The 23,892-nt window shown below is 41.3% G+C and overlaps 1 protein-coding gene and 2 long non-coding RNA genes across 4 annotated transcripts; 1 reads left to right on the top strand and 2 right to left on the bottom strand.

Annotated features, from left to right (window-relative positions):
• Positions 1–206: 206 nt before the first annotated feature.
• LOC131307273 (uncharacterized) lies at positions 207–1,578 on the top strand. The gene is made up of 2 exons (XR_009194060.1): positions 207–451; positions 635–1,578. It is a non-coding gene; the product is annotated as an uncharacterized LOC131307273 (long non-coding RNA).
• Positions 1,579–7,746: 6,168 nt separating this feature from the next.
• LOC131307274 (uncharacterized) lies at positions 7,747–9,544 on the bottom strand. Its single transcript, XR_009194061.1, has 2 exons — positions 8,569–9,544; positions 7,747–8,052 (listed from the first exon to the last, which is right to left on the bottom strand). It is a non-coding gene; the product is annotated as an uncharacterized LOC131307274 (long non-coding RNA).
• A 124-nt stretch (positions 9,545–9,668) lies between these two features.
• Positions 9,669–21,288, bottom strand: LOC131307266 (disease resistance protein At4g27190-like). 2 transcript variants are annotated; one of them, XM_058333683.1, is made up of 3 exons: positions 20,620–21,288; positions 14,373–14,442; positions 9,669–12,613 (listed from the first exon to the last, which is right to left on the bottom strand). In XM_058333683.1, exons 1-3 carry the CDS (start codon positions 21,090–21,092, stop codon positions 9,722–9,724), a joined length of 3,435 nt encoding a protein of 1,144 aa, XP_058189666.1. In that variant the 5' UTR covers positions 21,093–21,288; the 3' UTR covers positions 9,669–9,721. The 2 variants fall into 2 exon arrangements, with proteins under 2 accessions (XP_058189666.1, XP_058189667.1); XM_058333684.1 differs by lacking the exon at positions 14,373–14,442 and having other exon boundaries at positions 9,675–12,613; positions 20,620–20,755.
• Positions 21,289–23,892: the final 2,604 nt, after the last annotated feature.

Below are 23,892 nucleotides of genomic sequence, written 5' to 3' on the forward strand. Positions count from 1 at the left end.
TGGTTTGTAATTTTTATACTTGTACACTTAGAAGCTCTGGGATTATGTTATTTATTCTACGCTTCCGCATACTTTGCTTATATGGTTTAAATTGACAATGATAAGTGAGAAATCCCTAAACTAGAATATGTGCAGGCCTTCGGCGGCTTAACACCCGCTTGGCCGGTCACGACTTCCAAGGTAGGTTTTGGGTCGTGACATGTCGTGCGCGAGAAGTCATTTGGTGGCCTTCAGGCATTAATACAGTCACCATTATTATGTGCCGCTTGTTATTTTGTCTTGCAGAACACCAACATAAAAGTTATGGTTCTCACATTATTGACCAATCACACTTCATTGCTAGGCTCAAAAGAAGAAGAGGGATAGGTGGTTTTGCTTTTGCCCAGTGGAGCACCACTTGACAATTCCTGAGAATATTGAATCATTTTCCTTGTATCCCGTGATTTTAGAGGTATAAAATTTGTTAGTATGCACGTTACTTTGGGTCTTGTGACACTGAGTGTTACCAAATTAGTTTGATGATCCAAGTTATGAAATTTAGAGATAAGGTAATGAAATGTACAGATAAGTTATTTTGACATACCATGTTCGTCATGCCGGATTGTAATCCCGTTTCCTTTATGCTTATTTTCAGTGTTATGCCAGCTCATATATCTTTCCAAGTTCATATAGAAGGTTTCAGGTCTGACCTGCATATCCATTTCTTAAAAAGTACCTCTTAAAGCATCATTGGTCGTCTGGGCAAGGAACAATTGGAGGCCGTGGTGCTGAAAACAAGGAGCTTTCAATTGATGTGTTAGCTCATGGATGATCACAATTTTGTGGTTGGCCAAGAGTTCCCTGATGTCAAGGCCTTCCGGAGTGCAATTAAAGAAGCTGCAATTGCGCAACACTTTGAACTGCGTATTGTGAAAAGTGACCTGATGAGAGCTGGATGTGGTTCTTGTCAGAGTTACTCAAAGCCCTGGAGGTGCACTCGGAGAAGATCCCACAGCTTACGTTTTTATTGGATGGTCAGAAGGGTATTGCAGACTGTAAAAAGGAAATTCCCTTCTTCTCATGCGTTTTGCATGCGGCACTTGAGTGAAAGCATTGGGAAAGAGTTCAAGAATTCTAGGCTTGTCCATCTTTTGTGGAAAGCTGCATAGTCCACCACTACAAGTGGTTTCAAAGAGAAATTGCTAGAAATTGAGGAGGTTTCTTCTGAAGCTGCAAAGTGGCTTCAACAGTTTTCACCTCCCCGTTGGGCGTTAGTATATTTTGAGGGAATACGGTACGGTCATCTCTCCTCAAATATAGAGGAGTTCCACCGTTGGATTCTTGAAGCAAGAGAGCTACCCATAATTCAGGTGATTGAGCAGGTCCACATTAAAAAAAAAAGTGTATTTGTTAAGGCGAGAGGGTTCGCTTGCACCCTCTCAAATGGTAGTGCAGATCGACGCCTTTGCTTTTAGCCACGAATATTAAACACGCTTTGTTGAAGACCCCATACTTACTAGATGGTTGCCAGTTGGCTTCGTTTGATTACAACAACAATTTTGTCAATGAACCTGGCTTCATACCTGAAAGTTTCAGTCATATAGAAAATGAAGCATCGTATATATATTGCAGAAAAGATTTGAAAGAAGCAGTCAATTCACCATGCAAATATCCAAACATGACTACTTACCCTGACTTCCTAATTAACGTTAGGAGTATATCAAAAAAACAAAAGAAGGTACGAAGAGGAAACTGCCCAGATACAAAAAGTAAGACCATTAACAAAAAATGCCGTGCACAACTACCCACAAAAAGATCTAGGAACTTAAGCATTTCGTCAGGAGTACCAATATTAACTCGACTGATCACAACTATGCAATCTATTTAGGAAAATTATTTCCACACGAGAGAGAGAGAGAGAGAGAGAGAGAGAGAGAGAGTCACAGGATAATTAAGGGCCGGCCCAAGTTGGGACAAAGATATTGACAATCTTGTGGTGTTGGGTTCATCTACTGTGGAGGGTTCAAAGATAGCAAGAACCAGCAAAAATGGTGGGAAGAAAGGCAATAGAAAAGTTCGTTCAATTGATGAGGTGATGGGTATATATTAAGGAAATCGTCGGTGGGGGCAGAAATATAAAGACACAAACCTGAAGCTATTATTAGATCAGCAACGACTGCAATTTCTTTATCTATTTCGTCCAATGGGATCAATAATAGAAATATAATCATTCTCAACAAGACTCAAGCAGTATGGAGTATAAACAAGTCACTAGGAATGGGTTATGATGTGACAAAGGGGAAGTTATAAGATTGCTCAATTGGAGGAAATCGATGATGAGCGGTATAGAACAATGTGGACAGAGGAGGGCAGAAAATGGATTAATTGGGTTTATTTTTTTCAGGTTTGGGTGGTGTTTTTCTGTTTTGGAGGTATTTGAGGTGTTGGGTTAGACGGTTAGTTTTGTGGCTTCTCTCTTCTATGGAGTTCTTAATTAGATTTTTTAATTGGCGTCTTGCCATTCTTGGTTCTAGGTGGTATACGTTTCTTACCTTGAGTCCTTTTAATCTTTGTATTTTCGTATCTGAGATTAATGAAATTGTCTTTTGTTGTAAAGAAAAGAAAATTAAAAAGGAAAAAGAAAAAAGAAAAAACTGCCTTTTGCAGCCATTGTATGACGAATTCACGATGCTATGGAGAAGAAATTCCACAGTAAGTTTTATTCATTTTCCGTTAAATTAAAAAGGAAAAAGAAAAAAAGAAAAGAAAAAGGCATTGCTCAGAAAAGAGGATTGAATGTATAAATTACCCGTCAGTCAGATTTCCGGAAACCATTCCAGCCATACTCGCAACCTCCTTAAGCGCCGCCCTCCATCCCCTCACTTTCTCAACCGTCACTTTCTTTCCTCCGAAATCGAGACCCATCACAGCCATACTCGCAACCTCCTTAAGCCCCACCCTCCATCCCATGACTTTCTCAACCGTCATCACTTTCTTTTTCCGAAATCGAGATTTTTGGCTTGCTCCTTAATGTCCAATGGATCCACCTCATAGAACACTGGCAAAATCATATGATCCGACGTCTTTCATTGTTCGAGATTAATCGTCTGGATTTCAAAGATGCACGCCGTCGAACTAGCGTAATTTTTGGATAACACGATGATCGACATCCTTGAGTTCTCAATAGCTTTCTTCAACTCAGATTTGATGATCTCACCCCTCTCGATCTCGTCATCATCTCTGAATGTTTGAAACTTCTCTCGCTTCAAAGCCTCGTAGAGGTGGTCAATGAACTTCTTACAGGTGTCGAAGCCCCTAAAGCTCAAGAAAATGTTGTATGTACCTTGAAATTCTGATGCAAGGAGGCATGTTAGAATAGAAGAACGCACAATAAGGACAATCACGAACAAGTATGAACTAAAGGTACTTCCTCTACGAACACACAATAATGAGATAAATCTCGTTTTTCATTAATAATTAAACAACTCCCTAACCCTAATGGCTACAACCTTATTATATAGTAGTAGCTACCTAGAATTAAAAAAGAATAAAAATATTAGGAAGCAACCCTAATTCTTGTAAAACAAAAAAATATAAAATAGGAAACTGACTCAACCTAAATTAAGAAACTAAATAATTCTATGTTAACAATCCTAAATTATAAGATTCCTAACAAATTACTAAAACTAAAACTGTAAAATAAAATACTAAGAAATTACAATTTTTCTAAAATCTAATCTGCATCATTTTCCCCGGCTTGAAAAAACTCGTTCTCAAGTTTATAAAGTCGAATTCGCCGAATCATGTCTGCTTCAATCTTGTACTTCAGATTAATTTTTCCGAATCCAAACTGTAAAGAAGAGTCTTGAAAAATAAAATGAAAGAATTTTCTTCCCAATTTTCTCGACGTATGTAATCCAAATATTCTTCTTCACAACAAATTCAATATATTCCCAAAAAGGATTCACAAATTGATTACCTCAAGCAATTTCAACTTCATGTGATATGGGATTTTTAACCTTATCAACCCAACCAAAAATTTTCAATATTGCAAAATTCTTACTAATTGACGAACTTGAATCAGGAGAATCTATTTCATCACTACCATCAAGGATCTTACCAACTGTTTCACCTTCTTGAATTGCAATATGAACATCCTCAATAACGTTAGCTTGACAAATTTCAAACTCATCATCTGTGAAAAATCAGGGTTCCTTAAAAATCCTTAAAAACCCTAACAATATGAATGCGAATCACAAAATAATGCTACTAGCAAAAACTACGCAAGCAATCAAACCCATAACACAGAGATATAAGTGGAAAACCCCAGAATGGGTAAACACCACAGGAAGGAATCAAATCACTATAATTATTGTGCAGTTACAGATATATCTATCCAAACGAAGTAAATCCTCTCAACGTTCTAAGTACTACCTCCGGAGGCACACGTACACCGCACCCAATGATTTTGATCGCTAACAGCCTTGAGTCCACAAGCCCTCCAATAAACTCATAGAAATTCCTTCACGAATAGCACACAAATAAACCTGTTGCTTCCATCTTTTCTTCGTACATGTACAGCGGCCACCTTTTTTCTTATAAGCTGTGAATATATATGTGTAGTATGTCGCCCTCTTTTCTTTTTCTGAAACTTACTCTTTTATAAGACTAAAGTCCAAAACCTAGGAAGAAAAGGCCATGTCCATATTTAGACCTCTTATTTTAGCCCCTTTTTTATTACATTACTTTTCTTTTAAAAATCGGTAGAATCCGATTGATACCCAGATCAATTCCTCTAGTGACCTGTCTTCGCCAAAAATCGTCCCGGTGTAGTCAATCTCATTTTTTATCCAATACGCTCATTCTCAATTACAAATAAAGAGATTCCTTCCACTCTAATCCTATACAGACTTACTAGCCTATTAAAAATAATAAAATTACAATTTGATATAAATTATGTGTTTTGTCATACGCAATTGCCAATACAATTAAGACTTCGTAATTTGGTCCTAACAATCTGCATACTCATTAAATTTTGGAGGTGACTCCTAATCAATTTCTAGCTAAAACGATGACGAATTATTGTCCAAAAATATTTTATCGAATTCTTCTTCTAACACATCGTCGAGAAAGTCTCATATGTCTGCCTCTACTAGAATTTCTTCTATGACTTTCTTTTCTCCTACACTAACCTTTAAGATTTTTTCCGGTGTCATTCCTCCCTGGAACTTAGGAAAGTTGATCTTCAAACCAGATTCCCAAAGTCGCGAATCATGATTAACAACCTTGACCGCCCTTGTCCTCCCCATTGACTGATGGTTACCAGCCAAAGGTTTGGTGATAGAAACATCATCCGATACCTCCTCCTCTTTCGAAAACCGAGGTTGACCAGGACGACAGCGAGGTGGATTCCCCCCAACAGCCATGGCAGCCACCTGATTGGTTAGGACGCCAATCACATCCATCACACGCTGCTCAAGTTGTTGGAACCGCGCCTCCATTCGTGCTTCTCGTGCAGCTTTACTTCGTTCGTACACATCTTCGGCAGCAGCATAACGACCATAACGAACTCTTTGTAGCACCATGATCCGGAATCGAGCACAGGCTCTGATACCAACTGATGCAGGGAGGCGTGTTGGAATAGAAAAATGCGCAACAAGGACAATCACGAACAAGTATGAACTAAAGGTACTTTCTTTACGAACACACAATAATGAGATAAATCTCGTTTTTCATTAATAATTAAACTACTCCCTAACCCTAATGGCTACAATCTTATTATATAGTAGCAGCCACCGTAGAATTAAAAAGGAATAAAAATATTAGGCAGCAACCCTAATTCTTGTAAAATAAGAAAATATAAAATAGGAAACTGACTCAACCTAAATTAAGAAACTAAATAATTCTATGTTAACAATCCTAAATTATAAGATTCCTAACAAAATACTAAAACTAAAACTGTAAAATAAAATACTAAGAAATTACAATTTTTCTAAAATCTAATCTACATCAAATTCAGAGTTTGAAGAAGAAGCCATCGAAGAACACGGAGATTGAGCTACTACATCTGATCAGGTTGTTGTTTTTCAAATAGACATGTTCCTCTTAACGACCCTGCGAATTGAACGGTTTCGAATCATTCAGAAATCACGTAAATTAAGATTGAAAAGGTGTGTAAGGGTATCGAATAAAATCAAGAAGAAAAAGGTGATAATATATAAGGGCAAAAAAAGAAGAAAAAAAAAAACAAAACAAAGATTGGGTAGGGTATATTTGTGGTGTACAGCCCGACTTGGCATGTATCTAACTAAGAGGACAAAAACAGAAGACTGAATGAATAATATGGACTAGGGGAATGTGCTGTGCAGCTTCGTGCTGCACATCGTGCTGCGCACCCTTCGGAGAGGCCTTGTCGGCATCGGTCCGACGATCTGAGACGTTCACCACGTAGAGCTCGTCGAGTTCTACATGTGCGCCAAAAATCAGCTCAATCATATATCGTTAAGTGCCTCATCCGAACACATATAACTTGAAAAAAATGGATTCAGTGGTTTTGATCCAGTGTTTTGTATCTATTAGGATTTATTTTTTTTCAAGTTATATGTATTCCGATGAGGCACTTAACGATATTTGATCGAGTTGATTTTTGGTACACTTATAGTACTCGACGAGCTCTACGTGGTTAACGTCTCCGATCGTCGGACCGATACTGACAAGGCCTCGCCGGTGGGTGCGCAGCACGCTGTGCAGCACGAAGTTGCACAGCACAGTCCCCAGTTCCGGGGAGGTGGCAAGGCCTCTCCAATTTGGTCAAATGCTAGCTAATGGGAGTTCTTAAGTTTCATCCTCGGTAATTTTTTTTTTTTAAAAATGAACGATTTGAATAATCTTTGCAGGATCCGAGATGAATCCTGCCAAAAGATTTGTGCAAGATATGTGCCCCATTGGCTTTTCGCATAGCACAATTCCAAATATAGTCGGCAATTTGTAGTCTATCCCTGCCAGGGTATATTTTTGTTTTACTTTCTAAAATTTCTATGGATAACACTCCCCCGTTTAAAAAGATTTTTCACTAACCAAACGGGGATTTTAAAAAGGTTTTTCCATAAAGGAAAACTTAAATTTTGTTCAAAAAATAAAAAGAACTCATTGATATTTAACAATTTGCAAGAAAAAATTTTCAATTTTTTGGTCAAAAGGCATTTCTTTAAGTTCTCATTTTGCATAGTACCTTTCTAGAAAGGAGGAAGACAATAATATGTGAGTTGCTTTCTTCTTCCTTTTTTGAATGGTAAAAAAGGTGAGAAGGGGCGACCAGCGTAGCAACCCCTTGGTGTGACCATAAGGGTTCTCGACCCGCTGTGGAATGTTCGGTTTGAGCCATAACTACTGTCCGAAAAGGCGAGCCTGTCATCAAAGCACCACGTAGGTACTAGATGGACAAAGAGCCCTCCGTGCTCTGATTTTCCTGCTCTGTTCCAGCTGCAACACCGGCAGCCAACCCTCACAACTACGGCTTCCAATCCCCAATTTTTTTTTTCATGAATGTCATTAGCAGCACATATAGGGTATAAAAATGTTTCCGTAAAATCTGTCACGCGAGAAGAAAAAACAGAAATAAACAAAACAAAAACAGATCTATTATTCCTAAACAAGAGATTGATAATTATTTTCTGCTCTGCTTCATATGATTAACATTAAAGCTCCTTTAATTGCCACTCGTTCAGTAAATCACTAAATCAGAGAGCGCCACCACAAACATGGAGAGGAAACAATGAAAACATCGTGAAAAAAACTCAATGAATAATCCCACAATTTACACTACATAAAGTTTTAAGAAACAATACCCGAATGCAAAGCAGAGGAGGAGTCAAAAGTTAGAACATGCTACAACTGGAGATTGAAGTACTGGCACAAACCGAATATCATGATTATCAATTGTCACCATTATAGCACACTAGAAATCTGCGATTCAAAAACAAACTATTGTCCCCACTGAATAATTCGAAATAACTTGTTCTTTCAATCCTATAACCCAAGAATATATAACCCGTGCAGCACCATCCATTGGATCTGTTTAAGAAATAAGCAAAAGCACCAATTCAATAAGCAACTTTAGACAAGAACTTGTTTGGCCAAGTTAAAGAAAAAATGAGTTGGGATCAATACGAGGATTCAATATTCATTAGAGAACAAATTAAATAGTTCCATACATACAAATCAAAACTCCATTATTGGACGTGCGTATCTAAATTTCTTCAAACTGCATGAGCCCATGATTGGGGTCAAAACCACAGTGTTATTTGTTCAAGGGAAAAAGAAATAATTTTATTTGTCAATACTTGATAAGGACGATCTAAATCATATTACATCTGTCTTGATAAAAAAGTAGCAAGAATCCACCGGTTTACAAATAATTATGCTAATCACAATGTTAAGGGGATTCTTGTGTTCCGTCCTCACAAAGTATAAACACAAGAAAGTAGTAGGACACCTCATTCTCATAACACATCATTGGAGATTTCACACCTCAAACATTCAAAATATTTTCCAAAGAGATTATGGCTGATGTGGTAAGAGGTCACTTACCTCATTTGTTGTCATGAATCAAATCCGAAGACATAGATGAAAGGGCATCACCAGATTTGTCGAACTTTGTTGAGATCAATCAACTCGTCATCAGAGTCCTCAGAATAATCATCATCAGTCCTCAGAATAATCGTCATCAGAGTCCGGAGGGTCATAGCTAGCCTAGGAAAGGAATCCAGTAAGAGTTAAAAATTAACAAATCCAAGACATAATTTAAGACGAGCTACTATTTCATTGCCAATATCAAGAAATGATATATAACAAGGTAAAAACAAATGGGACTTGTATAAACAAGTATAGATCATGCTTGATTCATCTTTCAGTGACTGAACCATACTTTTGAAATTACCTTAATTCTATAAAAATATATGTTCAAGTCAAGACACACTCTAGCAACACAAGCAATCGAATCTATATACACGTAACAAAGCACCTTTTTACTACTTAAAATTTAGTCTTTGGTCATTACATTTTCAATAAATAATCCTTTTAGTAATTTACTAATTTGTAACTGCATAAATTAAAAAGAATAAGGAATTATATGCGAATGTGTTCACATGTTCATTATAAATGCATGTATGTGTATTTATGATTTTCTCATAACTTTGAACAACTTTGGTGTTTGATATAATTAATGTTATTCTGCATTTTTTGAAATTATGATAGAATATAAATATTATCTTTTTCATTTTACATATGAAAGTAGTAAGTTCACGTGTAATGACTAAGACATGTAAGGTAAAACATAAAACAAGTGGCTTAAGATTTATTAAAGTACATCAACTAGAAATCAAGTAGAGTCACATCACAAGACTCACAAGTTACAACTATCAACAATACCATGCAGAAATTTTTACATATAAACATGTAAAATTACCTGACGAAAAAAAAAAAGTCTCATGGATTGCACGAATCAACTACTTGTATTTTCTTAAGGAAAGTTACAAGTTGCATGCCATGCCTAAGTTTTGGTCAACCGAAAACATGCAAAAATAAATTTTACTACAATGTACTGAACTACAAAGGTTTTGATGCCAAAACAAAAGCAAAAATAGTCTATTCTGAAAAATCATTGATCAGATCACTCTGACAATGCCCAATCAATGTTGGGTTAAACACAACACAAAGAGCTGCATGGGGGCCACTACACCAATTATGCAACTACTTTCAAATAAGACACGACATAATGATATTTACCTTTATCAAGAAAAGGCCGAAGAATTGTTTTGGTGAGGGGATCATCCCATTCCAGAGACTCCCACCATTTTTTTTGTACAGTAATGCGCTTGAGAGCAGGTGGTGGTGTTGCTTGCTCGCCATCCATATGCAGCGAAAGAGGCAGTCTCCTAACCATCGGGCATTTGATAAATTGAACTCTTGCTATAGATGGACACACCATCACCCCATTATATATGCTCTTCAGTCTTGGTAGGTTATCTAGATCTAAGATCTTGAGTTTTGGGAGACTGATTGAGTTGCTATAATCTTGATGATTTCCCCGATCACTCATCTCTACTATTTCGACTATTATGTCCTCCACATTCTCACACCATCGTACAGCAAGTTTCTCGAGGTTTGGGAAGTTCTGCAATAACTGGACAGGGAAAATATTCTTTACAGCTCCACATTTATAGAAGGACAATTCTTTTAGTTTGAAGTAAATGATGTGTGGTGGCGCAATCCCGTCAAAGAGTACCCTTAATCTGGGTAACACTTTCAAATCAAATGACTCGACAGTTCCTAGAGAGATCTGGCCATCTTTTGAAAAGGTAGATGACGAAAAGATGGATTCTAACCCGTTACAATATTTGACTGAACATTTACGTAAATCTTTGGCATCTTTGAACCATGGAATAGTTGATAAACTAATGGGATCGTGGAATCCAGCAACCGCAAAGGACTCTATGCCAGCGGGGAGCACTAGCTGATCTACTACACTTCGAAAAGGTACAGATTTATAACTGATACTAAACCCTTTTCTCAGACCTCTTTCTAACAGACGACGTTCTTCTCCCACTATAAGACGGTACTTCTGCAACCCTTGGAATTGCTGAGATATCGCATACCTGGTAAGCTCCTGTACATTGTGAAAGTGGACAGCGACAACTTTTAATTGACGCAAGCACAGGAGACCTTTTGTGGACACTTCTACTCCTGTCTTGTCAATTCTAAGGTATTGGAGTTTTGAGAGCTTGCGTAACTTCCCGCTAGGAAACGTCCTTAGTATTTTATTACCTGAGAGGTCGAGTTTTCTAAGATTAACCAATTCTTCTATACCTTCCGGTAATTCTTCAATTTTGCTATCAGTCAGTACAAACATTTTCAGAGCCTTTAGTTTCTCCAGTGACGGCACATTCTTTAATTGGCTACACCAACGCAGAATTAATGCATGCAAATTCTCCAAGTTGGAGATGGACTCTGGCAGTGACATTATTCTCCTCCTGGACAAATCCAATACCCCAAGACAAGGCATATTGGAGAAGAAAGAATTTGGAATCACTTCTAACATTGGCGGATGACTGATATTCAAAAGTAAGGTGGTAAGCCGAGGGCAGTCAGGTGGTGTAATTGGAAGTGCACTTATCAAACTATACATGAAGGAAATCCTTTCAAGATCCTCAGACCAGTGTTCAATTGGTACACTTTTTATTCTCTCGCCAGCTTTTACCATGAATCGAGGACTACTTGTTATTCTGATAGCCATAGCTCTGATCAAATCATGCATCCTAAAACATTCTTGTCCGTGTTTGTTGTAGGTCTTCTCCAATAAGCAGCTACTTGTTAGTTTTCCCAATATAGCGTGACCCTTGTCCAACTGTGCTTCTACACTATCCATATCACTGATTAATTCCTCCGCAATCCAATACTCTATCAGCTCATTCACAGGGATGTCATGGTCTTCAGGATACAAGGAACAATACAAGAAACAATCCTGGAGAACCTTATTTCCTAGGCAACTATAACTAAATTTCAGTCGCTCAAAAACCTTACTTACATCATCAGTGGCATCTTTCGTCAAGCTGATCAATTCATTTAGTGCATTTCTCCACTCACGGGTTCCTTTCAGTACCCGACAACTTCTAGCTAATGTAACAATTGCAAGTGGCAGACAAGCACATTCTTCGGCAATTTTAGCTGCAATTTCTTCCACATCTGGAGCAAGCACCGTGTCATTTCCAACAACTATGTTGCGAAATAGAGTCAGCGCTTCCTCCTCTGTGAGAAGATCCACTTTTACAGGTGTACACTGCATCCTTTTACACACTTCTAACGATCGTGTAGTTAGCACAAGTTTACACCCGTTAGATCTCTTCGGTTCGGGAATACCCACGATGTCCATATCAAATCTCTCCCATACATCATCTAAGATAAGGACGTACCTTTTCTGTCGGTCATGCACTGCATGTAATTCTGATGCTCTTATTGTTTCATCCTTATCATTCAGACAATTACCAAGATTCATAGCATTAGCTATGTCGCTCTGTAGCTTTGTAATATCGAATGCTTTAGATACAGTGACCCAATACACATAATCAAACTTGCCTCTTTCTTCCAAGAGCCGATTGTGAATGTACTTCATGGTGGTTGTTTTGCCAACGCCCCCCATTCCATAAACACCAATCTTTGTAACGTCATCGTTCATCACGCATTCCCAAATGTTCTCTGTGTTCCTTGCCTTTGTGAATTTAACAAAATCTTCCGTTAGTGGTTGCAACAGTCTACCAGTTGTATCTTCATCAATCATCAAACTATTAAAATCATTGCCCTTTTTTTGGAGTTCTTGCACTTCTAGAATCTTCTTGGCGATATCCTTTCCCAACCGTATATGCGAGGAGACATTCGTTGTTTCTCCAACTACTTCTTGCTCAAGCCTTTGCACATCGTCTTTAAACCATTGCACATTTGCGAGCCAAACTTGAACTTCTTTCTTTGGTCTTTTCCCTGGCCGGCGCTCCGCATTGCTAATTTGTGAATTTATGTCATTCTCTTGACCGCTCAAGTACTCTACCTTTATCTTGAGATTTTGCATGTTTTCGTCAAGATCCTGCAAACAAAAAGCAAAGGATTGTGGTCACGGGGAAATCATGAAGAGTACTTCACTAGTATTTTGATGGTTTAATTCTATTTTGTAAAAGACATCAAAGAGAAAGAAAACATGAGTGGGATTATATTTTCTTGACAAAAAGAAAACTCTCGAACATAGTGGTTATGATAATTCTTGGATAAGAAAACCAATCTTGTTGGCCAGATAATGCAGCCATTGGTCCATTAATCCCTATCATCAAGGACAAGAGGAAAACCTCCAAGTCTCCAACATCCATCATCAACATTGTTTACTTAGCGCTCTTCTTTGGCCATAAAAAAAAATAATCTCATAGTTATCCTTCCAAACAAACAATTGGATAAAAACAAGTAGCGCATGATATCCAGCGGAAGAGGTGTGTTGGGGCTAGCAAGGGTTCCGGTAACCCCCAAATACTCTATATTTTTTAAACAAATTTTGTGTACTTAAACACTAAGGATATAAGTATGTGATTAGTCTCAAATTAAGTTTGGTCTTTAATTCAACTTAGGCCATCCATAGTGGTATAATCAAAAGTCAATCGTTAATAAAGTTAACAATGTCGGTGCAAAAGATGGTTCACAATAGTATAATCAAACTTAGCAACATCTTTAAAAATAATCAAATTTTGGGTTTTGAAAACCAAAACTAGCAACTTTTTTTCAATAATCAAAATTTGTGGACCCCACACCACATAAGTTAACTAGTTCCAAAATTTGTATTGCGCGTGTTTCAACTGGTATTTTCTTCTTTTCTTCTTTGCCTGCTCTATATCTTTTTCACTTCACCTACAAATTGTTTCTCTTTCTTTCCCTCCAAAAGTAAAGCTCATATCTCTCGATCATCTACAATTTAACCCATCGTCGCCGGATTAAGGTATTTCACTCTACTTTCCATTTCTATTTCACTCCTTTTTCGTTCATCCTCATGTGGTTGAGTACATGAAGAACCTTGCATTCTTTTCCAAATTCAAAAACACATTTGATTTTTTTTTTTGCAAGATTAAGAGAGTGGTAGATTTGTGATATTAGTTCGGTTAGATAGGCTACAGGAATAGGGAAAAAAAATGTTTGGTGTTGTTTTGATAGAGAACACTAGGAAGAACACCATTTGTTTGATAAAATGGCTAAACCAGTAAAATGCCTAAGTCAGTCATCAAGTCAAATTGCTAGAGATGAGTAATGTCAATTGTGTAAATGGATCAACATTGTACTAGAATTGTAGTGGATTCCTTATTTTGGTTATGAACTAGAAGTGACCATTGGGGACCTCAACATTATTAAGCTTAGCAACCTTTTAAATGAATAATCAAAAGCTGATGTGTCAACTTTTGGCTATCCATTTTTTATTATACTACTGTGGATGGCCTTTTTACCTTGATCTTTAACAATTTCTCCTTCAACAAGACATAACCAAATGGAGTATAAGATATTTGATTGTTAATAATAATCTTTAACAATTTCTACTTTACGTATAGAGTATTATACACGGAGGAAAAGAATGTATATAATTAGAGTGTATCTTTGTTAATAAGAATCTATATTTGTCAATTCGACCCCTTTGTGATAAAAATCCTGGCTTCGGTATTTGACTTATCTAGTGTGGTTTGAAATGTATACAACTTTAGCAACTGCCCTCATATCTATTCCACCCCTTCCACATATAGTAAAAGAATGCAACCACCAATTGACCTATCTTTTAGCCACAAACAATCACGCTTTGTTTGATAATCCATACTTACCCTCAGGTGCTTGCGAGCTTGCTTGCTTTTGAGTACATCAATAATTTCCTTAATGAACTCGGCTTCATACCTAAAATTTCAATTTAATGTGCCAAATGAAGCTCAGTATATCAGAAAAGATTTGAAAGGATAAACCAAATTTCCATGCACATACCAAAACTAGTACACAAATTATAAAAAGTCCCCACACACAACCACATGTGTCAAGAAGATCTATGAACTCAAGATTTGATCAAGAATATCATTACTTTCCCTCGACTCCCAACCATAGACGGATCCAAGGTGGGCGGGCTATGGCCACCTCCAATGTGGGAAAACCTATAAATACATAAAAATAAATTCTGTGTGGCCCGTGATCCTCGATCCTCGTTCCTTCGCTGGTGGTTCGGTGGTTATTGAGCCTTCTCCTAGCCTGCACAGGGAGCGCACGACTAAGACCTGGCCGGGGGTTGCCCGGCAAGGCCCTCCGGCGAGAGGATAAGTATGTGTAGGAAGAGTAGGAAGAGTTTAGGGTTTTGAGTGGGTAATTGCGTATATGAGTGCGTACCTTCTCAGAGGCGTTATCCTTTTATACTTATAGAGCCTCCCTGACTTGCTCTCCAAGAACGGGCACATGCCTTGCGCGGGCCAGGCGGCGTCGTCGTGACGTCACCGGATGAATCTGGTAACCGTTTTGGTGTGAGCTGGCACATTCCACGTGCGCTCATGATTATCCTTTGGTGTAACTGCCTCAGCACGCGGGGCGACACATGAGTGTGCAGGTGGCCGAGCCCGTAAGATCGCGGGGGTAGCCGAGCCTGAAGGGTAGCCGAGCCCGAAGGGAATTCGGGCTAGGCGAACGTCGTCTGCGTAGCAACCCCCAAATGGTGGCCGAGCCCAGTTGTTTAGCTCTGGGCCGAGCCTGAGCTTCGAGGGAGCATCGAGGGAGACATGGCTGAGCCTGAGTTTTAAGGGAGCATCGAGGGAGACATGGCCGAGCCTGAGCTTCAAGGGATCATCGTGGGAGACATGGCCGAGCCTGAGCTTCAAGGGATCATCGTGGGAGACATGGCCGAGCCTGAGCTTCAAGGGAGCATCGAGGGAGACATGGCCGAGCCTGAGCTTCAAGGGAGCATCGTGGGAGACATGGCCGAGCCTGAGCTTCACGGGAGCATCGAGGGAGACATGGCCGAGCCTGAGCTTCAAAGGAGCATCGTGGGAGACATGGCCGAGCCTGAATATTCGGACCACTACAATAGCCCCTCAACTTCTTCTGCTACAAAGAGTACAGGAGAAGTTGACAATGAGTCTGGCCGAATATCAGTGGCCGAACCGTGACGAGAGCCTTTGATGGTGCAAAGGCCGAATGCCATGCGGATTCTAGGAAGGCCCTCGGCTTGAGAAAGTTGGCCGACCGCTATGAGGTTTTCGATGGGGCAAGCGCCGAATGTCATGTGGAATCTGAAAAGCCCCAACGGTTTTGAGAGTTGGCCAACTTGATACGAAGGTCGTTGATTGCATAAGCCTCTAAAATGCCCTGACGGTTGAGTGTTGGCCAAAGGCTGTTGATGGCGCAAGCGCCGAACAGTCGATTGGACTTTAAAAAGCCCCGACGGTTGAGTGTTGGCCAAAGGCCGTTGATGGCGCAAGCGCCGAACAGTCGATTGGACTATAAAAAGCCCCGACGGTTGAGGGTTGGCCGAAGGCCGTTGATGGCGCAAGCACCGAACAGTCGATTTAGACTCTAAAAAGCCTCGACAGTTGAGTGTTGGCCAAAGGCCGTTGATGGCGCAAGCGCCGAATAGTCGATTGGACTCTAAAAAGCCCCGACGGTTGAGGGTTGGCCGAAGGCCGTTGATGGCGCAAGCACCGAACAGTCGATTTAGACTCTAAAAAGCCTCGACGGTTGAGTGTTGGCTGAAGGCCGTTGATGGCGCAAGCGCCGAACAGTCGATTGGACTCTAAAAAGCCCCGACGGTTGAGGGTTGGTCAAAGGCCGTTGATGGCGCAAGCACCGAACAGTCAATTTAGACTCTAAAAAGCCCCGACGGTTGAGAGTTGGCCGATGGCCGTTGATGGCGCAAGCGCCGAACAGTCGATTGGACTCTAAAAAGCCCCGACGGTTGAGGGTTGGCCGAAGGCCGTTGATGGCGCAAGCACCGAACAGTCGATTTAGACTCTAAAAAGCCTCGACGGTTGAGTGTTGGCCGAAGGCCGTTGATGGCGCAAGCGCCGAACAGTCGATTGGACTCTAAAAAGCCCCGACGGTTGAGGGTTGGCCGAAGGCCGTTGATGGCGTAAGCACCGAACAGTCGATTTAGACTTTAAAAAGTCCCGACGGTTGAGAGTTGGCCGAAGGCCGTTGATGGCGCAAACGCCGTTTGTATAGGTGTGACTGAAGTCATCGTTTAGATGCTCGGCCTATGCCGGTGTGGAGGAATATTTAGATTGAAATTGTGGTTGTACTCAGCTGTAGAGAGGAACGTCAACTTCAGCATAGGTTGATTGCTTGTAACCATTCGTATGAACGTCGTCTGCGCCGAACCAAACATGACCAAACCTGGCAAACTCGGTCAGTGCCTTGATCGTGTCAGATAAAACTTAGTTGCTCTTGTGGACCTAACGGCTATGTCGCCGAAGTGCGGTAGCTTGTGGACCTAACGGCTATGTCGCCGAAGTGCGGTAGCCTTGAACACAGAGAGTTGGCGGACGGATATGAAGGCCTTTGATGGAGAAAGTGCCAACCGTTGGATCAACCATCGTGTTGATTCCGGATCGTAGGTTCTAACGTCAAACTGCTCAATCCAAGCCAAAGTATAAGCCCCAACCGTAGTGTGGGGTTTAGGTTCGGCATAATTGTATGTCTTGGGGTGCTTCTTGGTTTGCAAGTGCTGGGTGATTACTGGTGCCGGCAGTTGGGGTGCGGCCGAGGTGAAGGATGCTGTCAAGCTCGGGATTCCCTGGGCCGCACGGTCAGCATAAAACTCTTCAAGAGCACAGAATCTCTCCACGACGCCATCAACTCTCCCATGCCGTGCGGTGGGCGGATGGCGAGTTCGTCTAGGATCTTGCTGCCGGTTTCCAGACTGTTTTTCAAAGTGTGCGCAGCCCAATATTCATCGATTCCTGGAATTTCGTTGAACAGCTGCCAATAGCGCTCGGCATATTGCCTGAGTTTCGGATGGGAGTTTCCTCATTTGAGATAAGGACTCAGGCTCTTTGGCCATTTTGTTGCTCGTGATGAAGCGTGTGTTGAAGGCACGTTCAAGGTCGCCCAGGGTCCGTATGGATCCAGCGGGCAACTTGTTAAACCACTGGAGTCCTAGGGAGCCGAGGCTGGACGGGAACGCCTTACATTTTACTTCATCCTTCAGTGTGCAGAGCTCAATTGTCTGCTGAAAGTGGATTAGGTGAGTGTAGGCCTCGCAGGTTGCTAGGTTGAACTTAGTGAATTTGGGCAGATGGAAAGTTGATTCCGGCGCCGTGTTGATGATGTGGGGGGTGAAGGGAGAGACGCCGAGGTCCTTCAGTTGTCTTTCAAATCCTGGGCGCGGCGGTTTGCCGTGCTCGTCCGTCTTTGTTCTCTTTGAAACCCTTTCCTGGTTCTCCTTTGCTGACGCCTTCTCGGCGTCCCCGCGCCGAAGCTTGTCTCGAAGGTCTGTCGTTGTTCGGCGTGGGCCGTCGACGGTTTTGTCCTTGTTTCGGCGGGTTCTATTGTCTTCGTTCGCACCCTCGGTGCGTAGGGCCTTCCCGTTTCGCTGTGCATGGTGTTCTTCATCTAGATTCTCAGGCGAAATGTTCCCTAAACGTTTAGAGACATGGGGTCTGGTCCGTGCGGAATCTCGGCTGTGGTGCGAAACTATTGTGTGAGAGAACTCCGCACGACCAGTTGAGTACGTACTTGTAAATGACTCGGTATCCCTCGTCCTAGTCCGCTCGTGATGGCTTCTAGAACGGTGTATTTTAGATGCGGTGGGTTGCTTGTAGAGAATTATTTCTCTGGCATCGCCCGGTGCCGGGGTGAAGCCTAGGCGATCTTTTACGGATCCGCGTTGGCCTCCCTCGTTCTAACGCCCATGTGGTGGTGGTGGAGGTGGTGTTTGTCTTCCCTTACGCCCGCCAGATCTTGATGTGGCAGGGGTAGCGTCTTGCTGCATGTGTTGCTTCATTTGGGCCACCTCTGCCCTTAACGCGGCCAGCTCGTTGTCGTGTTCGTCGTCGCGACGCTATAGTAGACAAATGTAGGCCGCCGTCATGTCGTCTGAAACTGGTGAGAGTCCGGATCCAGGGGCGAGGGAGATGGACATATGCCTTTCATAGGGTGTTGGGGAGATGACATTTCCACTAGCGTCTTTGGCCCCCGAGATGGCTGCGTCCGTCAGATCTCCGCCCATGGTGAGTGTTTGGTCGTTGTTTTACGAAGGAGTGAAGGGTTTGAAGGATGTAAGAGCCGTTTGAATCAGAAGCGCTTCACGTCAGGTTCACGTATTGTGTGGCCCATGATCCTCGATCTTTGTTCCTTCGCTGGTGGTTCGGTGGTTATTGAGCTTTTTCCTAGCCTGCATAGGGAGCGCACGACTAAAACCTGGCTGGGGGTTGCCCGGCAAGGCCCTCCGGCGAGAGGATAAGTATGTGTACGAAGAGTAGGAAGAGTAGGAAGAGTTTAGGGTTTTGAGTGGGTAATTGCGTATATGAGTGCGTACCTTCCCAAAGGCGTTATCCTTTGGTACTTATAGAGCCTCCCTGACTTGCTCTCCAAGCACGGGCACGAGCCTTGCGCGGGCCAGGCGGCGTCGTCGTGACATTACCGGATGAATCTGGTAACCGTTTTGGTGTGAGCTGGCACATTCCACGTGCGCTCATGATTATCCTATGGTGTAACCGCCTCAGCACGCGGAGCGACACGTGAGTGTGCAGGTGGCCGAGCCCATAAGATCGCAGGGGTAGCCGAGCCTGAAGGGTAGCCGAGCCTAAAGGGAACCGAGCCCGAAGGGAATTCGGGCTAGGCGAACGTCGTCTGCGTAGCAGCCCCAAATGGTGGCCGAGCCCAGTTGCTTAGCTCTGGGCCGAGCCTGAGCTTCGAGGGAGCATCGAGGGAGACATGGCGGAGCCTGAGCTTCATGGGAGCATCGAGGGAGACATGGCCGAGCCTGAGCTTCAAGGGAGCATCGTGGGAGACATGGCCGAGCCTGAGCTTCAAGAGAGCATCGAGGGAGACATGGCCGAGCTTGAGTTTCAAAGGAGCATCGTGGGAGACATGGCCGAGCCTGAATATTTGGACCACTACAAATTCCATACAACATTTAACATAATGGGCCCCATAAGTCCATAACTTGTCACAATGGACAATAAATATGTGTGGCATCATAAGAACCCGTTCCAGAAAATTTCTTAAAAATTAAGCAGCTTATTTTACATTTTCAAACTCAAAAATAATGTAAATGGAAATTTTTTTTTTTTTTTGCACCGATTAACACTAACTTTGGATTGCTTTTTGAAAAAAAAATTCTCAACTCAAAAAACACTCATTACCCCTACTTACAATTATTACTCACCCCTATCTCTAATCATTATTCTCATTTCTCTTTTTATTTTTCTCCAATTATTACTTCTACTTCCAATCATGACTCTCATTTCTCTCTCCACTCATAACCCTACAAAATTTCTCAAAAACTAATCCAAACACAGCATAAAAGATCTCAATGAAATTTATCAAACAAAATTCATATTGATAGAAAAATTATTTGCGTAAATACGTGATTTTTAAGCTTGAAGTTGCCTTCTTAAAAAATAAGTACTAATTGAAAGTTCTGGAACAGGGCCTAATTCCCATGCATGGCATTAGGGGCTCCCAATATGTTGAACAGATAGGTTGATAGCTTGTGTGCACAATTTGTACAGAGTGTTCGGAATCATTGACTCACACCAGTTCCTCTCTGTACCGAATCCCTCCTGCGTGTACCCGCGATTTTGAGCAATTAGATCATGTATTTGAATTTATGTATTTTTAAACTTTGTAATTAATCTAACGGTTAAAAACGTATGGGAACCAAAATACAGAAGAAAGCTGAGAGAAAGGATTTGATCTCGTTTTTTTTTTTTTATCCGCGATTTGATCCCTCATTCAATACATATGAAACCCACATAATAGAAGAGATTCACTTGCCTTGAACGAGCGTATCTCTGTATCCGGATGGGTGTATGCAAATATGTATACCTACTAAAGATTGCGAATGGAGAAATAAAATGAATTGAATGAATATATTACCCATCAGTTTGATTTCCGGAAACCATGCCAGCCATACTCGCAACCTCCTTAAGCGCCGCACTCCATACCTCCACTTCTTCAACCGTCGCTTTCTGTTCTCCGAAATCCAATTTTTTTGCTTGCTCCTTAATTTCCCCCGGATCCACCTCATAGAACACTGGCAAAATAAAATGATCCAACTCCTTCTTACAGCATTCGAGAATCATCTGGATTTCAAATAGGCACGATTTCGAAGTGGCGTAGGTTTCCGATAACACGATCACTGACATGCTGGAGTTCCAAATTGCTTTCTGCAACTCAGATTTGATGTTCTCACCTCTCTCAATCCCTTCATTGTCCCTGAACGTTTGAAACCCCTCTCGCTTCAAAGCCTCGTAGAGGTGATCGGTGAAGTTTTTACGGGTGTCTAAGCCCCTAAAGCTCAAGAAAATGTCGTATGTACCTTGAAATTCAGAGTTCGAAGAGGAAGCCATCGAAGAAGAAAGCAGAGACTGAGCTACGACTTTCAATCAGGATTTTTTTTTTTTTTTTCAAACAGACATGTTTTTCTTGACCGACCCTGCGAACTGAACGGTTTTGTATCATTCAGAAATCACGTAAATTAAGCTCTCAAAATTCCCATAAAAACTTCAACAACAGAGACAGAGGAAAGTGAGAAAAGAAAAAAGCTGAAGCCACAAGTGAAGAAGGAAGAGTACTCTCGTCTTTACCTTACAATTACATGGTGGCGAAATAGCAAGATGGCATTAAACAGTGTAGTCTGGTGTGGAGCAATTGGGAAAGAGGAAGAGAGAGATGAGAGAAGAAAGAGAGAAAGCAATTGGAAGGAGGAAGGAAATTGCCGAGTCAATGGGGCAACTACTGATAGGATTGAAGGCCCCCCTGCTACCCGTAGAGAAGGCAGCAGGCCGCGTAGTGGCACAGCTTTCTTCCCAAAAAGTAGAACTCTACCTTCCTATACCACTTTCTTTCGGCTACTTTTTTCTTTGATAATCATCCTCCAGTCTAGGATGAGTAATGTTTTCATCTCGTCCACATTTTGGGGTTATGTTTTCATCCTCAAATTCAAATAAACCCGATTTTACCCTATTGTTGTATATACTCCCTATATAGGCACAGAATTTCGGGATCAAAAACTAATCTCTAAAGTCTTCCACCATTATTTTAGGATATTCACTACTTACAATCCTCATTGTATGCTTCTTTCCGTTATCTGATTTTTCAAATCCCATGGAGGTTCAGATGGCCTTCTATTCATAATGTGTTTCTTTCTTTAGGAGGTTTTGTTTTTTTAACGGCCAAAGAAGAGAAATCCAAGTTCTGTTCTTGATGCATATTTTCTCTAGATCTTGAATTTCAACACTGCCTCATGCGGGCCAAATATATAAAACCCTCGATGGATGCAACGGCGATTGCACTCTCTCATGTCCTTCTCCACGTCGTTCTTCCACCGATGTGGTGGTTTCAGCTATTTAGGTGGTGGCTTGGGCTCGTCAGACGGTGGTTGCCCTCTTTCATGTTTTTTCCACATCTTTCTTCCACCAATGTGGTGGTTTCGGCTATTTAGGTGGTGGCTCGAGCTCGCCAGACGTTAATGTCAGTTTTTCATTTGGGGTGCAAGTTTGTAGCTGTGTGTTTTCGGCTATGACATGCATTGTAGTTCTCGAAATTTATCTCTCTTTTTTTGTTGATTGTAGTTGTGAACCAATTGCAAAAGATATCCACCATTGTAGTTATATTGGTTTTCCAATCATTTCATGGTAAATTATTTGTACCGTTTACATGAAATTTGTTTGTGAATCACTTCATGGTTCATATATTTAAACCGTTTACCATGAAATCTATTTGTTCGAATCATTTCATGGTGCATTTATTTGAACTGTTTACTATGAAATCTGTTTATTTACATCATTTCATGAGAAAATGCACCATGATATTTCAAACACAAGATTACAAAACATGACAGATTTTGAAATCTATTCAAGTACTCCGAACATAAAGTTCATGGTAAAATTGAATCTTACATGATAGAAAAAATGTTCACCAAGAAAAATAAAATTTCCTCCGACCACAATTTTGAATTTTTCATACTTTTCGTTTGAAATAGTCAATCTCATTAAGTTAAGAAACAATATTAATGAAATCCCACTTACTTACGAAACAATATCAATCTCAGGAAAATAATTGTTCTTTGTTCTAGACCGAGAGTTTTAAACAAGACAAAAAGGATCTAGAGAGAGGCAAAATGGGACAGTGTGTAAACCACCTTAACGCATGTCGATCCTTAGGTATTCAAGGGGGCGAGAAGACTGAAAAGGTGTGTAAGGGGAATAAAATCAAGAATGAAAAGGTGATAATACGTAAAGGCAAAAAAAGAATAAAACAAAGATTGGGGAGGATATATTTGTGATGTGGATTTAATAATTTTTGATAGGTCCACTATAGCATGTTTCTAATCACTCATTTCACTTCTAACGATCCTAACACCTTTAGTCTACTAATAATTTCAATGACAAAACTACCCTATATAAAAGAAACAAGGGACTTGTTTGGCTAATACAAAAAATGTATTTTTTCATTTTTTTCAATCTAGTTGCAACCACATAACCACCACCACATCGCCGCCGCCGCCGCCACGCCCCCACCACCGCGCCGTCGCCGCCACCACCACCACAACGCCGCCACCTCCACCACCGCCGCCGCCGCCATCACCACTACCACCTCAACCAAGCCATCACCATCACTCCACCACCACCACCACCGAAATAACAGCCATCACGCCGCCACCTCCACCACCACCACCATGCCGCCACAACCACCACCACAACGCCGTCGCCACCACCACAATGACCACCAGCACGCAGCCACCACAACCACCACCACCGTCACCAACACCATCACCACCATGCCACCACCACCGCGGACATCACAATGACTACCACCATGCCACCGCCACCACAACCATCACCAACACCACCACTCCACCATCACCAACACCACCATTGCCACCACCACGCCACCGCCATCACTCCACCACCACCACTTCTTCTTTACAAAAGTGCCATTATTTACAGTCTGAAAGTGCAAATTTGCAGTCTAAATTTTCTCAGACGTTGGTGTTCATTTAACAAATTTGCAGTCTTAAAAGTTCAAATTTGCAATATAAAAGTACAAATTTACAGTCTAAATTCTCATTGGCGTTAGTGTTCATTTAATAATTTGTAGTCTAAATTTGTTTGTAGACTGCAAATTTGCACTTTTAGATTGTAAAAT

The sequence above is a fragment of the Rhododendron vialii genome, chromosome 11a (genome assembly GCF_030253575.1).
Source record: "Rhododendron vialii isolate Sample 1 chromosome 11a, ASM3025357v1".
NCBI lineage: Eukaryota > Viridiplantae > Streptophyta > Magnoliopsida > Ericales > Ericaceae > Rhododendron > Rhododendron vialii.